The 14,791-nt window shown below is 42.1% G+C and overlaps 1 protein-coding gene across 3 annotated transcripts in view; it reads left to right on the forward strand.

Annotated features, from left to right (window-relative positions):
* The first annotated feature begins 381 nt into the window (after positions 1-381).
* The window catches only part of LOC126516880 (three-prime repair exonuclease 1-like), a 36,300-nt gene continuing 21,890 nt past the window's right edge, over positions 382-14,791 (forward strand). Inside the window, exons 1-3 of one of the 3 annotated variants that reach the window (XM_050166969.2) lie at positions 382-500; positions 4,431-4,609; positions 7,154-7,311. In XM_050166969.2, coding sequence (XP_050022926.1) covers positions 485-500; positions 4,431-4,609; positions 7,154-7,311 — 353 coding nt within the window. In that variant the 5' untranslated portion in view covers positions 382-484. Of the gene's footprint in view, positions 501-3,557; positions 4,203-4,430; positions 4,610-7,153; positions 7,312-14,791 lie in introns of those variants that run through there. The other 2 variants (XM_050166970.2, XM_055063961.2) reach the window with 2 other exon arrangements.

The following is a 14,791-nucleotide window of genomic DNA, read 5'->3' on the forward strand; positions in this document are numbered from 1 at the left end:
AAAGTTGGTATAGAAAATCATAGCTGTCATACCAACGTTTATAGATAAGTTGAGTCATACTGATGGTATGCAGTGTGTCGGAACGGAACGAGAGCAAAAACGAAACAAAATCATATTTTTGGCCGGAACAAAAACGTAACCGAAACGTTATTTATTATTTTGTTTCGGGGTGAAACCGAAATATTTTTGGTCGGTTTTCGTTTGAAGGGGAAAGTCTGCAATCCTAAACGACCGACGTCAGGCAACGTCAGAGTTACGAATTCTGATCAGAATTAGCGCATATCCCAGGCAGGCATTGCCTACCATACGAAAACCGTCTCCCGGCGCCGAATAGCACAAGGCAGTCTGGCAACTACGTTTCGCGCCACTTTTTCGCGCGCAGTTGGCGGGAGTGAGTGGTCGCGCTGCGCTGTTCTTGGCGTGCTGAAAGCTTCTGAATTGTCACTGTCAAGAGGTGCTAGGGTGACACCAGAGACGTTGCAAGATGGAGTTCAACATGAGTATGTATTCTCGCCAGCCAAGGGTTCTATAATATCATGTCACGATCGCAGCGACCCTGAACGCAGCGGTTCAATTCCAGTTCCTTTCTTTTCGCTGTTTGTCAGCCGTCGGAGCTGGGCGTCTCTGTAATCACCAGGATTGGCCGATCGTAATCGGTGGATGATAAGAAAGCAGTAGGATCGAGCGAAAGGAATCTTTACATGAGGCTGTGCCCTTTGGAACTTGTGTCGGCTTCCCGCGAAAATGTCCCGCTCTGTCAACATAGTGTTGGGCATTCTGCAGCTCTTCCCAGGCAGTTTTGCTATTGTTTTTTGTTCGGAATTTGTTGCTGTTTACTATTTTTTTGCTATTCGCGGGGTGGATATTCTGCTGGCAGAGTCGCCTGAAAGAACTTGTGCCGTCAGTTCGACATCAATAGCTGGCTTCACTCACATGTCAAATGCCGGCAATTTATCGGAGTAAGCCGAAAATTTGGCAGCAGTTCACCGGGTACAAGTTAGTTTCACAGACTCTGGCCAGCAATTTGACATCGTTTAATCCGTGCTGAGGCGTATATTGCTTGCCCACTGCTGATCAACGCGAGAAAGCTTAATGCATCATGCCATTTTGTAGACTTTTCATCTTACAAGAAAATAGCACAAACAGCTGTTGCAAAATGCTGGAAATTAGGGCTCTTGTTTTCTTGTTTACTTAGAACCAGCCACATTTCAGTTGTACCTCGTCCGTAGTTTTCTGCCTAAGATGCACAAACAATTGGCAGCTAATAGTCCTTATTACATTCAAGTCATTGCTGAATAGCTGTATTGCGCATCCTTAAAGCACAAAGTGGGCGCATTCACTGGGTTTCTTTGATTTGTCGTTCCGGACTGCCACAGCCGATCCGTACGTAATGCTCGTTGGCTGAGAGCATTGCCTTTGGCAGTCCGGGACTGTCGGAGGCAGATAATCGGAGAGGCCCCCGTGTCCACGTAGCAACAGCAAAAGCTAGTCGGCAGTTTTCAAACCACATAGGAAGTGAGCTATAGGTCTCGCTACCACTGCAGGTTGTCAGTACAGCGGTGCAGTCTTCCTTATTATTTTTTTTTAATTTCTACAATACTGCAGGCCCGAATGGCCGGGGGCCCAAGCAGGAGGCGCAGCATACATAAATATTTACATATGCACGTGTATGCATATATATATATATATATATATATATATATATACACACACACACACACACACACACACACACACACACACGAAAAGGAAATACAAAAGCAATGCAGCATATGTAAATATCAGGAAAACAAAATGAAAGTGATGACTAATGAGATTAAGAGAAGGTACACTGAAGGAAGACAACTTGATGGCAACCACTATCGAGAGGGGGGAAAAAAAAAAAGAACAAGTACCAGAAGTTGAACGAGCGACCATTGCAACATACTGAAAATAATAGAATAAGGAAGATGTGGAAAGTATCAAACAAAATTCATGTGTAAAAAATAAATAAAAATAAAACAGTAACAAGGCTTGCCGACATGGCAATACCCCTAGTATTAAAGAAGCATGCATTCAATAGAATCGGTGTTTATCAATTGTGAAAATGGCAGGCTGTTCCAATCTGTTAAAGTGCGCGGGAAGAAGGAAAACTTAAAGAGGTTAGTTTGAGTGTTATAAGGTGTTAAAGAATCAGCGTGACGATGCCATGTTTAGCGCGCTGTAAGTGGTTTAACATAAGCCTGTGGCTGGAGGGACAAGCAGTTATTTTTAAGCAAGAAAAGAAATTTCAGTCGTATTTTCCTGCGTAGTTGTAGCATTTGAATATTATGTTAATTCATTAGGCTAGTAGGAGAGTCACTCAGTCTATATTTAGAAAAAATAAACCTGACAGCTTTACGTTGGACCATCTCTAAAGCGTTAATGTTAATTTTCTTATAGGGATCCCACACAATGCATGCATATTCTAGTTTCGGTCGGATGAGTGAAGTGTAAGCCAGTAATCTAGTACCAGAGGGAGCGTGCTTTAGTTTGTGCCTGAGGAGACAAAGCTTCCTGAAAGACGAGTTACGTACATTAGAAATGTGGCTATTCCAGCTGAGGTCACTGGTTATTGTGATTCCAAGATATTTATACTGGCTGACTTTGGTCAGCGGTTCAGAGTCGAGGTTATAGACAACATATTTATTTTTTTTGTCATGGACATGTAAAAAGTTTTTTCTCTGTTCAATTTTATGCCCCACCGACTGCACCAGGAAAGAATGTTTTGAAGGTCAGAGTTAAGCATTAATTGATCTTCATGGCAAGTAACCTTGTTAAACAACACACAATCGTCAGCAAATAGTCCAACTTGAACAGGATGAGAAATTTCGTTAGTGATGTCGTTTATGTGTATTAGAAAGAGTAAAGGTCCTAGCACGCTACCTTGAGGTACTCCAGAGGTTACTGAAAGTTTGTTAGAAGAGTAATTATCAATTGAAACAAACTGCTTGCGATTAGACAGATAATCCCCCACCCAGTTAATAATATAGACTGGAAGGTTTATCGACTGTAGTTTCATTACGACTTCATTACTTGAAAAGTTGCTTATGCACACTACATGACAATGCCAAACTACACCGCAACATATTCTCTATGCCGAACAATAATGTAGAAAATGTAGGCAAGTTCATTTCTTTGATGGTACGGTCAGCATATATTATCCGACCTTGCCGCGCGGGTGTCGACTCGGCCATCTAAGCCCACCGAAGTCGCCTTTTCAGTACGCTGTAGCTCGAAGCTTGTCCTACTGCTGGTATGATTGCCAAAGCAGGATGCCCTGTATATGTCAACTTAAGCTTGGAGCATCTAACATGCTACATGTGAGTGGTAGGCAGCAAGGTGCTTCCAGCTAGATAGACGAGTGTCGGCGCAAAGTGTTTTTCGGGCTAAATTTAAGGCACATTATGCCAGCACAGACCGCTGGCAAAGTGAATGTGAAGGAAGAACTTCAAACACTTCCCAGGCAAATTATGACTGCACTATTCATGCAATCAGTTGGCTAAGCAACACTGTGCAGAGCTAGGGTGGAAGTCTATGAACTGCTGGTAAGTTGACTTTGCCGGTTGTCAGCAGGGTAACTTTTCAGACAGATTGTGCCAGCATTCGTGACCGTGGCCAGCCATTGAGGACGAAACACAAGCAAAATTTCTTTTGGGCCATTCTGCCAGTTGCAGTGGAATATCCACTTTCTTTTGGCTCATGCCATCATGTCATTGGGTTATCAAAGCAGTGTTGCAGTGGTTTCTATACCTGCAGAAAATATTTTGTCGCAAATCTGCAATCGCAGTCTGCAAATCTTTCGTTGGTTCTTTATGCTCCAGTCTTGATTCAGATAACCTCAGCTAATTTTTCATACGTATTCAACAAACTGCTGCTGATTGCAGTTGTAGATTAAGTTCTTTTCTATAGCCAGCTTAACCTGTGAATTCAGAGAAAACGTAAATGTATGAGAAGGTTGCCATCTTTCACATATTGTTGACTCGAACCAGAGTACCTGCAGTGTTTGAGTGCAGTACAAAGGCCATGCTGTTTTGACTACATTGTAGAACGGTCAGGAGTGGTTGCTTTTCATTATGCTTGACATGTGCTGCCTTTTGATAATTTCAAGCAATATGTTATGCGTGTGATGAGGGGTATTTTCAATCCAGGGTAAGGAGGCCTGTCAGCATCCTGAACGCCAGGTGAGAAGCGTTTTATCCTTCTTAGTTGATGTTGTGGGGAAGAAAAGGCCATAGTCCGCAGTTCACTAAGCTCCAACCTTGCTGTAATGAACACAAGCATTATTCTTGTGTTGTGCTATAGATATTCTGCAGTTTGGCCCAGCAATACATGGGCGTGCGTGTTTGTGTTGTCTTCCTTCATGCTGCTGATAAAATAATGACCTTTTCATCTTGTTCTTTTGCTACCAGCTGAAGTGCAGGCCACAACAGTGGTGTCGTCCTATGAAGGAACGATGCCTGTGGGGATGTCCAGCCTCAATCCACTGGCACACTTTCAGATACAGTCACCAGACAAACCCATGCAATCACCGACACGGCCCTTGCAAACGCATGCTCTGGTCAACCACTTCACTCAACAGACTGTCCAGGTAAATAAACAGGAATGTCGTGGTCATTGTTAAATGTAGAGAAAAACCTTTACAGTGGCTCTGCGTGTACCAAAATTACGCTTGCTTAGTGAATTGGAGTGCTTTTGGCAATCTGTAGGTTGTTCAACTCAAGTGTTGAGCGACATCTGGCTGAAGAAGGCCCTGGAGGAATTTTGTTCTTAAGTGCCTGTTATAGTAATACGTGGTTTGGTCTCAACTGGCTTATAAGATGCTGTTGCTGGGCTAGTTGGCTTGTAATAAAGTAATAAACTTTAGTGTGAAACAGATGATCACAAACAAAAAGACACACAAATGGGACAGGTACTGGTTTATTGCAGTAAGTGGGTTCCACTGTGTTGCCCTTTTGTGACATGTTTTTGGGCACAAGGAGAGAAAAAAAATTTTCAGTGGCTCTTGGAAGGGAACTAGTTATGGAGCTCCTTTTTGTTATAGTACTATGGTTGTAGGAGATAAATGAAAACTATGAGAAATTGTAGGTGAAATGGTGATGTATAATGTAAAATTACCTTTGGTTATTTGATCACATGGTGCTTATTCAGAAAGCAACTCATGTGTTGGGCTTGTAGCCATCTTTTACTAATACTATGTGCTACTGTCAAACATGCAAATGTTACATTTTTTTTACCTTGCCAAAATATGCTAGATATGTAGAAAAAGCTTAAAAAGCTGCAATATGAAAAAAAAATTTTATGCCTTGCAGCAAATCTTGAATAAAAAAAGAAAAATAACTTTATTGTTTCTTTCCAAATACAAAAGAAATACAAATAATGATTAAATGTTGTGCCTGCCATGTTTATATGTTCAGGTAGTAATGAATTGAATATTCACTTTGCTTTAGCAACAAAAAACAACATTTTAATGCTACTTATTGCTGGGAACTTGCCTTACCAGCATCTGCACTAGATATCCATGGTTGTATTGAGCAGCAAAAAAAAAAAGTTAGCAATTCTCAATAAAAAATCACTAGCTTAACCTAAGGAAGCCTATCATTGCTTTATGCAGGAAATATTTAGACTACCTGCGAACATAGAAAATTAGGCTGTTGAAATGTACTCAATGTACTCAAAGTTATAGCCTAATGTTAAAATGGCAGCAGACACTGCTCTTATTGAAGTTCCCATATTTTATCCTCTTAAAATGACTTGTTAGTGACTGTTGAAATGTCTTTATTAAAAACTAAATCAATGAAATACAAAAATTTAGAATGAGAAAATAAATTTACACATGACTTCAGGCCATAGGCATTAAATTGCTTCATAAAGCTGGTTGCTCCTTATAAAATCATGGAGGCTCATGTAGAAGGGATGGCTGTTATATGTTCACTATTCTCTAAAGACCTCATTGTGTGCACCGCGTAGGGAGTCCCTGGAGGGCTTGCTGCCTCAGGGTGGCCAATGCTTGGCACTGCCATAAAATGTGTTTCAAATGTGCGGTTTTACGGCCACATACGGGGCACTTTGGCTGTTCTCTCACTGGTGGCGGTATACCAGGATCAGCTGCAGGACTGCTGTGCACTTCTTGCCATCGATAGGTCACAGCTGGGGTTATTACTGTCCCAGGTCTTATTCTTGTAAGTGTGACAGAATCTCATCGTGTGAGGCCTGTAGGTAGTGGGGATCGACAGGATGGAATATGCCATTTCTTTGCTTGCTTATGCCTTTCTTAAGCTTCCTTTAGTTTGAGCGGGTAGTTCCATTCAGTTGCTATTTGGCAGCATGGCTCTTCCTTCGTTTGTGCTGCCTTCAGTGTGCTGCTCATCAATGAACCTCTTTGATGCCCACTTGGGTCACTGCAAATGCACATTGAATATTTGCCTCTCTTCAGTGAGAAAAAAAATGTTTAAATTTCTCTGGTGCAGGGCGGAATTGAACCCTTATCATACAGGGTGTCCCACATAACTTGAGCCAAGAATTTAAAAATAAAAGGCGCGTCGGAAGCGAATTGAACCGAATGCATACTGTTCGCAATAGCTTATAGTAATTCAGACAATTTTTTGTTTTCCCCATAACTCACTTTCCCATAACTTTCCTTTATGATGCGTCTCACGTAGTCCTTTTTTTCGGGTTGCAAAGAAAACCCACGAAATATGAAAAAAGCCACAGGACGGAGCATTTGCGCAGTGGTATTGTGCTGCTCTCAAGCGTGCGTTCGGTGAACAAGGTCGGCTGCATCGTGACTGGCGATTAGGAAGCGGCAGGGCGTTCTTTATCTCATTGGCAGCGCTCAGTCAGCAGCATGGATATTCGCCATCATCCGACGAGAGATGCTTGTCTGGATTCAGACACGTGCCATGCGTGGACTTTGTGGCGGTGCTGCTAGATGGGGCAGTGTGCCCAGAGGGAAACACACGAGGAGCCTGGCTGCAGTAACCACCTCATAGATGGTGTGTTTTTGGTGCCAGCAATATGGCGTGTTACTACATTGCTTCAATGATAATTGCAGTAATGCCGACACTAATCTCACCCACCTTAAGATGGTTTCTGCCTGAATTTTTTTTTCAAATGTTGTGCTGATTTTTTGCAGCAGCATACGCCTGCTGCAGCAGTGACCCAGCCACGCTTGTCACCAGTGCTTCCTCAGCCAGTCAAGACACTAGTATTCTTCGACCTCGAAACAACAGGCCTGCCCTCCAAGTTCCAGCCAGTCAGCATAACTGAAATAGCCATGGTGGCTGTGGACAGGTGAGGATCACCAAGCGCCACGGATGTCTAAGCACATTGATTTTCGAAACTGAAGGAATTAGTGTGGGTGGGTGAGTCTGATGGGCGGCAGAATGCAAAAGTGCTCGTGCCGGTGCACGATTAGGTGCACGGTACTCCCACTGGAGCATCTCTGATAGCCCCAGTGAAATTTTGAGACTTATAACACCATCACCCTCATATAGTATGCTTATTTAAAAATCACCGTGCTGTGTTGAGGGAAGTACTTAAGATAAAGTTTTTTTTTGGGAGTTGTCCAAAAAGCAGTCACTTATGTTAGTCCTAAGCTTTACACTACTGATGGGAAGTTTACTGCACAGTTCATGGATATATTTACAAGGGAATAGAATGTGAAACTTCTTTTGTCTTGTCCAAAGCGAAGTCTAACAAATATCTTTTGCTAACGTTGACTACAACAGGCATTATGGGTGTAATGAATATGTTTCCTTGAGCTGTTTGGATCTTCTCTGTGGTGCTGTTGTCATTCTCATTGTGCATTCCACAGTGTTATACTTATTTTGCATTATTTTGACATTCTGTACATGCTTTTCATGCTTAACTAATTGTGAAGCTTCTGGTGCCTGTTCCAAACCAAAATTATGCATTGCATTGCTCATAGGAATTCCCCCATGCAGTTTCAAGCTTTGTCTGCTCCTCCTGTATGTACATAAATGTCAGAGGTGGGAAAGAGGTGCCAAGCTGCGCCAAAGGTATAATTGCCTGAAATGGTGCAGGCTGTCCCAAAATGTGGAACATGGTGACCACAGGTATGTGTTTAGGCAAGTTTTAGTGGAAAATGACAGCCATGTTGTTGACAACCTCTGCGTAGTTGGTAATTGCCCAGCGCATGGTGACATCCCACACCTGAAAGCTATCGGGATGGTTTTTCTTCCTCCGAACACCATGTCGATCTCGCAGCCAATGGACCAAGGCGTCATTCACCACACAAGGAAGATTTACCGCCACCACCTGCTCAAGTGCATGCTCCTTTGCTACAACAATGGCAAGGAGTACTCCATCGACCTCCTCGGGGCCATATGTCTTATTGTGTATGCATGGAAGCAAGTGGAACCCACTTTGATCATGTGGTGTTTTGAACACGCTGGCTTCTTGAAGGAAATCACCGTCGATGCTGATGCTGACTATTCATGTGCACTTGATGAAGAAGGATCCGAGTATTGCGACCGCATCAATGCACTCTGCGCAGAGGATAGCGAATCCGGTGCAGTCGGCTTCGCCGAGTATCTGAACTTTGAAAATGATCAACAAACATGCTACTACCACTGATGCGATCATGTGCGATGACAGTGACTACGACGACGCTAACGAGCCCTCCCGAACACCCGCTCTCGAGGAAGTTATTGGATCGCTGAACGTTATCCGCAGTTTTGTTGAGTGTCACGGTGAAAATTCTCAAATGCTGCCCGTAGTTGGCCAACTAGAAAACATGACCTTTGGAGCCTCGAACTACAGGACGCGGCAAACCGGCGTCTCTGATTACTTTAAGTAAGCTAAAGATCGCCAAATAAAGGTAGCGCATTCCTGCAGCAAAATTTTTTGCCTGGGTTGCATTTCTTTGTGTGCTCGGTTAATTCGAAGATTTTTTGCAGTCCCGATGACTTCGAATTAGAGGTTTTACTGTATGTATATATGTATATGTTACTGTATATATTTAATGTAATATATATATATATATATATATATATGTGAAGGCTGAAAAATGCCTCAGCGAGTTTTCTTGTTGACAGACCTGTTTATCAGTCACAAATAATAATTACAATCCAATGCTGCAAAAACTTTTTGAAGTGTGTCACTGAAGTGAGACAATAAGGTCGCTGAAAGTGCCAGTAACATTTTAATGAATTTTAGTGGATTTCATTGAATTTTAAATAACGCAGGCATTTTGGAACACTATACTATAAGGTAACGTGAAGTTACCTAGACATTACAGGTTTGTGTAATGTCTGTGCAGCATAAACAGTGGATATACCAACACAGTGTATATAGCCTTTATTCAAGTTTATTTATTTGTCTATTTATTTATTCATACTGCAATTCCAATGGGAATTCTGGTAGAGTGCATTATGAAACAAAACTAATTTTAAAATTCGCAAAAATGTAACAAATACCAGACTTGCCAACCTTAATATGCAAGAAGTACTACCACCGAAGCTAAGAAATACCAAAATTTTGTTAACTATACTAGTCGTTTCATTAATCAAGATGCGCAGAGCTCATTTTAAAAATTACCTGTAGGGACTCTTCAAGAATGCATCATGAAATTCGCATGAAAAGTTACTTGCATCACAGAAAAATGGAAATGTTCATAATGTGTATTCGTGAAATATCTAGGGAATGGCGACAAAAATTTGACTTGCTATTTTAGTGGTGGCGCTGCCGCCGGTTGGTCAGAACAATTTAGTGGGTTAAAAAAAGTAAAGCTATGAAACCGCACTCAACAACTATGTATTTGTATCCTGTTGAGATTTCGATGGGGGTGAAATGCGAAAACACCCGTGTACTTAGATTTAGGTGCATGTTAAAGAACCCCAGGTGGTCGAAATTTTCGGAGTCCTCCACTACAGCGTGCCTCATAATCAGAAAGTGGTTTTGGCATGTAAAACCCCATAATTAAATTTTTTTTTATCCTGTTGAGATCAATCCAACCTGATGTGGGGTGCAAATGAGAAGTCATAAAATTATTGCCATCAATACGACAATCGTAACCAAGCTCTAGAACTAGAGCATTTTGCGATAAAATCATAAAAGCTGGTAGATGTGAAATACAGGTACAGATTGGAGCTCAGGTGGCCCTGCGCTATAGTCGATGTACCGGAGCCTCCGCTTGCCCTGTTTCCCGCCGGCGGGGTTTGCGCTCGAGAGCACACAGCAGCAGCCACCGGGTCACGTCCACAGCTGGCGAAGTAGCCCCGTGGCCGCTCAGCCGAACGCTTGTTCAGCCAGGCTCAGGATCGCCATCCCTCCTGGACCAGTTGCCCAGCGGAAGAACTGGGCGAGGCAGCCTCTGTGCTGGTGACAGCTGAGAGGTTGTTGATTTGGGTGCAGACATAGTGACGCGGGCGGCGATGGCTCCTATGGGCCGGACGCCTAGCGACGAAGATCTTTGCCCTCGAACGCCGAACCTTCACACTGCTCACACCGGGGGCCACACTCCCTCGCGCCGTGCTTTTCGAGGCGCCACTGCTGACGCTCACAAATTGGTGTCGATGATGATGATGGCCCTTTCACACATACCCACTCACAGGTATTTGTGAAGAGTCTGTGCCCTCTTCGCCACTGCACGGCGCACTGCCTTCATATGTTTGTTTCCCACTTCCGCGTACCATATATTATCACACAGGTCACAGGATACAAAAGAAAGAACACGATTTGAGCACACTAGTTTTGAAACAAAAGAGTCAGCACTTGGTTGAAGAACTTTATCATTAGTTAGACTGTTCTAATGGCTAATAACTCTCTTAAAGAAGGAGTACTTGAAGCAATTAATGCATGTGCGAGTGGGAGTAACTGTTAAATTGTGCCTTTGTCTGGTGGCATATCTGGATAACAAAGGATACCCTTGATGTATCACTGTTGTAGTGCCCATAAGTCAGTTGCTAAAGATTAATACAGGAACAGATTCCTCTGGGAAAAGGAAGGTAGTTAGCTTTGGCAAAAAGAGCTGTTATTGAAAAGCGTCTCAAACTGTTGTGTGTAAAGCGGATATCATTTTACCTTGTATTTTCTCTAATTTGTCATCAGTTTTAGTCAGAGTCACAGTTTACACAAGCACGCTCTACTAGTGGTAAGGCAACGGTTTTACATGCTAGTAACTCAAAAGGAGGGTTGATAATTTAAAAGCTCTTTAAAAAAAGATCAGCTTTCCATTTGGCAGAATTGACATCATTCAGTAATCCTCTAGAAGTCCTGATTCAGCTTTTCTTGGTTAGAACAACTGATCTCCGAGCAACAACACAGTCGTCAGCGTACAACTCCATTTTAACTGAAATATGTTGCTTTATCATTAACCCTTTCAGGGTCAATGACGTAAATATACGACGCCGCGAACAAGTCCAAAATGGTCGATGCCGTATATTTACGACGCCGTCTGTACGCTTAAAAAGCACGCCAATGTCCTAATTTTCTATTTCTTGGCATGTGCTGCCACTATGTGGGAATACAGGGAATTTTTTTCTCGCGCTTCCCTTTCTTGATTTTCGTTACATGGTTTGTCTTGGAGCCAGTTCACTCCGGCACATCTATATACTACTGCTCGCGCATTGGCGCGCGCGCGGGCGGGTGGGAGGCAGTTTGAATTTTGTTCCGTAGGCGGTTTCGGCTTCTTGCGCTCGCAGAACTGATGGCTATCTCGTTACTAATCGCTTAAATGGCGGCCGCCTGTTTCTCGCTCGTTTAGTGCTCACAGGGGTGAGCATAGGAAGGATGCCACCATGAATGCGTTTCCTTTTCTTTTTTGGGGGGGACTCGCAATATCTAATTGCCTCTGATTGGCGATAAGATGAAGATTAGCGGAAGTTTGTCACACGTTTTGCTTTTTTGATGAGCACACAACCACAGTTTTCTTGGGTGCGGTCACCTACACAGTTCGATTAGGCTGTGGACATAAATATTAGTGTAAGAACAGGAACATTTGAGACTTGCGAAATATTCTCGTATGTGCATATTCTAAGCCTTGAACTCTAACAATGCATCAAATATTTAATTATAAGTTTATTTCCTTTTTTATTGTTGTTATTCATGAATAAAGAGTACGTATATACCAATGCAAAATATTTTTTTCTCACTTCATGGTCACCCTAGAAAAATTACGGAAAATTTTTTTCGAAATAGGTCCCTCAGAAGAATTGGAATCTGCAATAAAAAAAATCATCCCTGAGCGGTCGCATATGGCAAAAAAAAAAATCTACCCTGAAAGGGTTAATGAGTATGAGAGATAAAAGCGGCCCAAGCACGGATCCCTGTGGGATGCCAGAGCCTACTGAAAGTTGTTCTGAAAAGTGGCCTTTGTAAACAGCACATTGCTACAATTTTCTTGGGTTGGCTGACAACCGGGTTATCAATTGTGTGTTTTTAAAAACTTAATTTCATTTATAAAGTAACTTTTTGTGGGAAACTTTCTCAAATGCTTTGTTGAAATCCATAAAAAAATGTGTCAATTTGGTTCCCATGATTAATTACTACTGTGAAATCATGGACAGTTTCAGTTATATGAGTATATGTATAAGAACCTTTAATAAACCCGTGTTGATATCATACTAATGTATTTACATGACGGATGATGACAGCTTAGATTCTGGGCTTACTTTCAGATTGAAAGGTTGCAAATAGGGCAGGATTCAAAGGAGCACAAATAACCTAGGTTTCCTACCACGAAAGGCTCTTTGTCTACGTTGACCCTAAATATTTCTGGTTTTCGACATTTGTGATAGAACTAAATTCTTCACTGCATGTTGTTAACGCGGCGATGACAATTACCCGAGCTTTATGCAGGTCAAGTACTACGCTTCTGCTCTTGATCTACCTAAATGCCGCCGTAAAGCATTAATTGGTTAGAAAGCCGTCAGAAATGGAAGGCGATTTCTTCAGATTCGCATGAACGAACTCAACCGCTCCAAGGTCTATGCCTTTATACAGTCTACCTGAACATAAAATTCATTCCAATTGATTTTGGGAGATCATTTACTGTTACATTTGCAAATGTACTCCAATCGAGTGTATTTAGTGATGCCACAGAACCGGCAGAGTTTTAACCCACTCAAATCAATTTGTAGAGAATAAGAAAACAATACTGTGAATACTATATGAAGACTGATTGACCACTGTGCTTCACAGGCACAATTACAATTTGAAGACTGACAATGTGAAGGCAACCGTTCTTTCATCCTGGTCATGGAGCCTATGCAATTTTTCGCCACCGACATGTAGCTTTTGAAAAATGAGCTCCATTCTAAGCCATTTTTCATGCGACTTTCCTATCTTCTAAGTCACTTAAATGTCGCCAATTGTTTATTCAAGTCACTGAAATAGTCTCCGGTTGCTAAACAGAAAAGTTTGTCGCTGAACAGACAAGAAAGTCACTAAATCTAGTGACAAAGTAGCATAAATGGCAACATTGATTACAGACTGTTAAATTGTAAAAAAACAAAGCAGATTTCTTTGTTTTCATATGCAAGCAGCAGAAGGTGAAACATGTTTTGGACTGCTCGACGACAGGCCCCCTCAGCAATGCAAGAGTGCAAGGCGTGTTGCACAGACGGCTCGCACAGACGGCTCACACTGCAAAGAACCATACTCTGCTTAGTGTGGCCTGCGATGTTGGCAATCCTGGCAGTACCTAAGTTACTGTTAGTTTGCTGCATTATTGTTTTGCAATGCTAGGAGACTCCCGAGGATGCGCAGCACTATATTCTTGCACCTAATTTGCAAGCATTAAATTTTATTGTAAATTTCCTGATATTCGATATGCGATTCAGTATTCAGCAGATTTTTCCTTGATTTGATTTGATATTTGATTCGAACTCTGTATTCACACGCCTTACATGAAATACATTAAGGAGCTACCACCAAAAAATTTGATGTGTCTTGCTTTCAAATGCATTGGGAATTTAATTAAAGCAGGACAATTGTGCTGTTCTGTAATAATACGTGAAGTTTTATTCAAACTGGCTTTTCATGAATAATGCAAGAAATCTAAGATCCCGTTTGGGCTCCGCATATATTAAAGACAGCATTGTTCAGTGGTAACACCTAAACGGGACATAATCTTATTGGAAAACTTTATCTGCAATGAGTCCATGTTAAGAAAGCAAATCGGGTTACCTATAGCTAGGCACAACTGTATGTGTGCCTAACCTGTTGAGTGAGTATTGAAATTGTTGGTGCTGCAGTGATGTACATTTATACTGCTAAGTGCTTTAATGAGAGTCAACTTCACAGAGCATTGAAGCTGATGAGCTGGCTGACTTGTGCAAGTTGGTGGTGCCTTCAATGGACTGCTTTCCTTCCTGAATTCATGCTTGCGCTGTTCAACCATGCGGAAGTATCGTGTAACTAATGTGCTGACCGTTCAGCTGCGTGCATTTGCACGGACGGCTGATTGATGCAGAGAGAGAGAGAGGCGGGGGGAGGTTGCATTGCGTTTTTGCTTTAGGTATACTCCCTTTTTGTTAGTAACATGCTGCTTTTTTCCCTGAGCTTTCATCGCACCTTTTCGGAAGCCTGAGCAGAGCACCCAAGTAGCTCGTATTACAGGAGTTAGCATTCTAGCAAATTGAAGTGAAAAAATAAGCTAAGCTTATGTGCACAATCCCGTTGCTTTGACATTTGCCACAAGCTTAGTGACATGGAAGGCTGATGTAGTTGGTGAAAGCTCATTTTAGTAAGCAACCGTTAAATAGAACACCTACAAGTTCTATCCACTGATATGATCTCGATCGGGTGA

This window comes from Dermacentor andersoni, chromosome 1 (genome assembly GCF_023375885.2).
Source record: "Dermacentor andersoni chromosome 1, qqDerAnde1_hic_scaffold, whole genome shotgun sequence".
Taxonomy (NCBI): Eukaryota; Metazoa; Arthropoda; class Arachnida; order Ixodida; family Ixodidae; genus Dermacentor; species Dermacentor andersoni.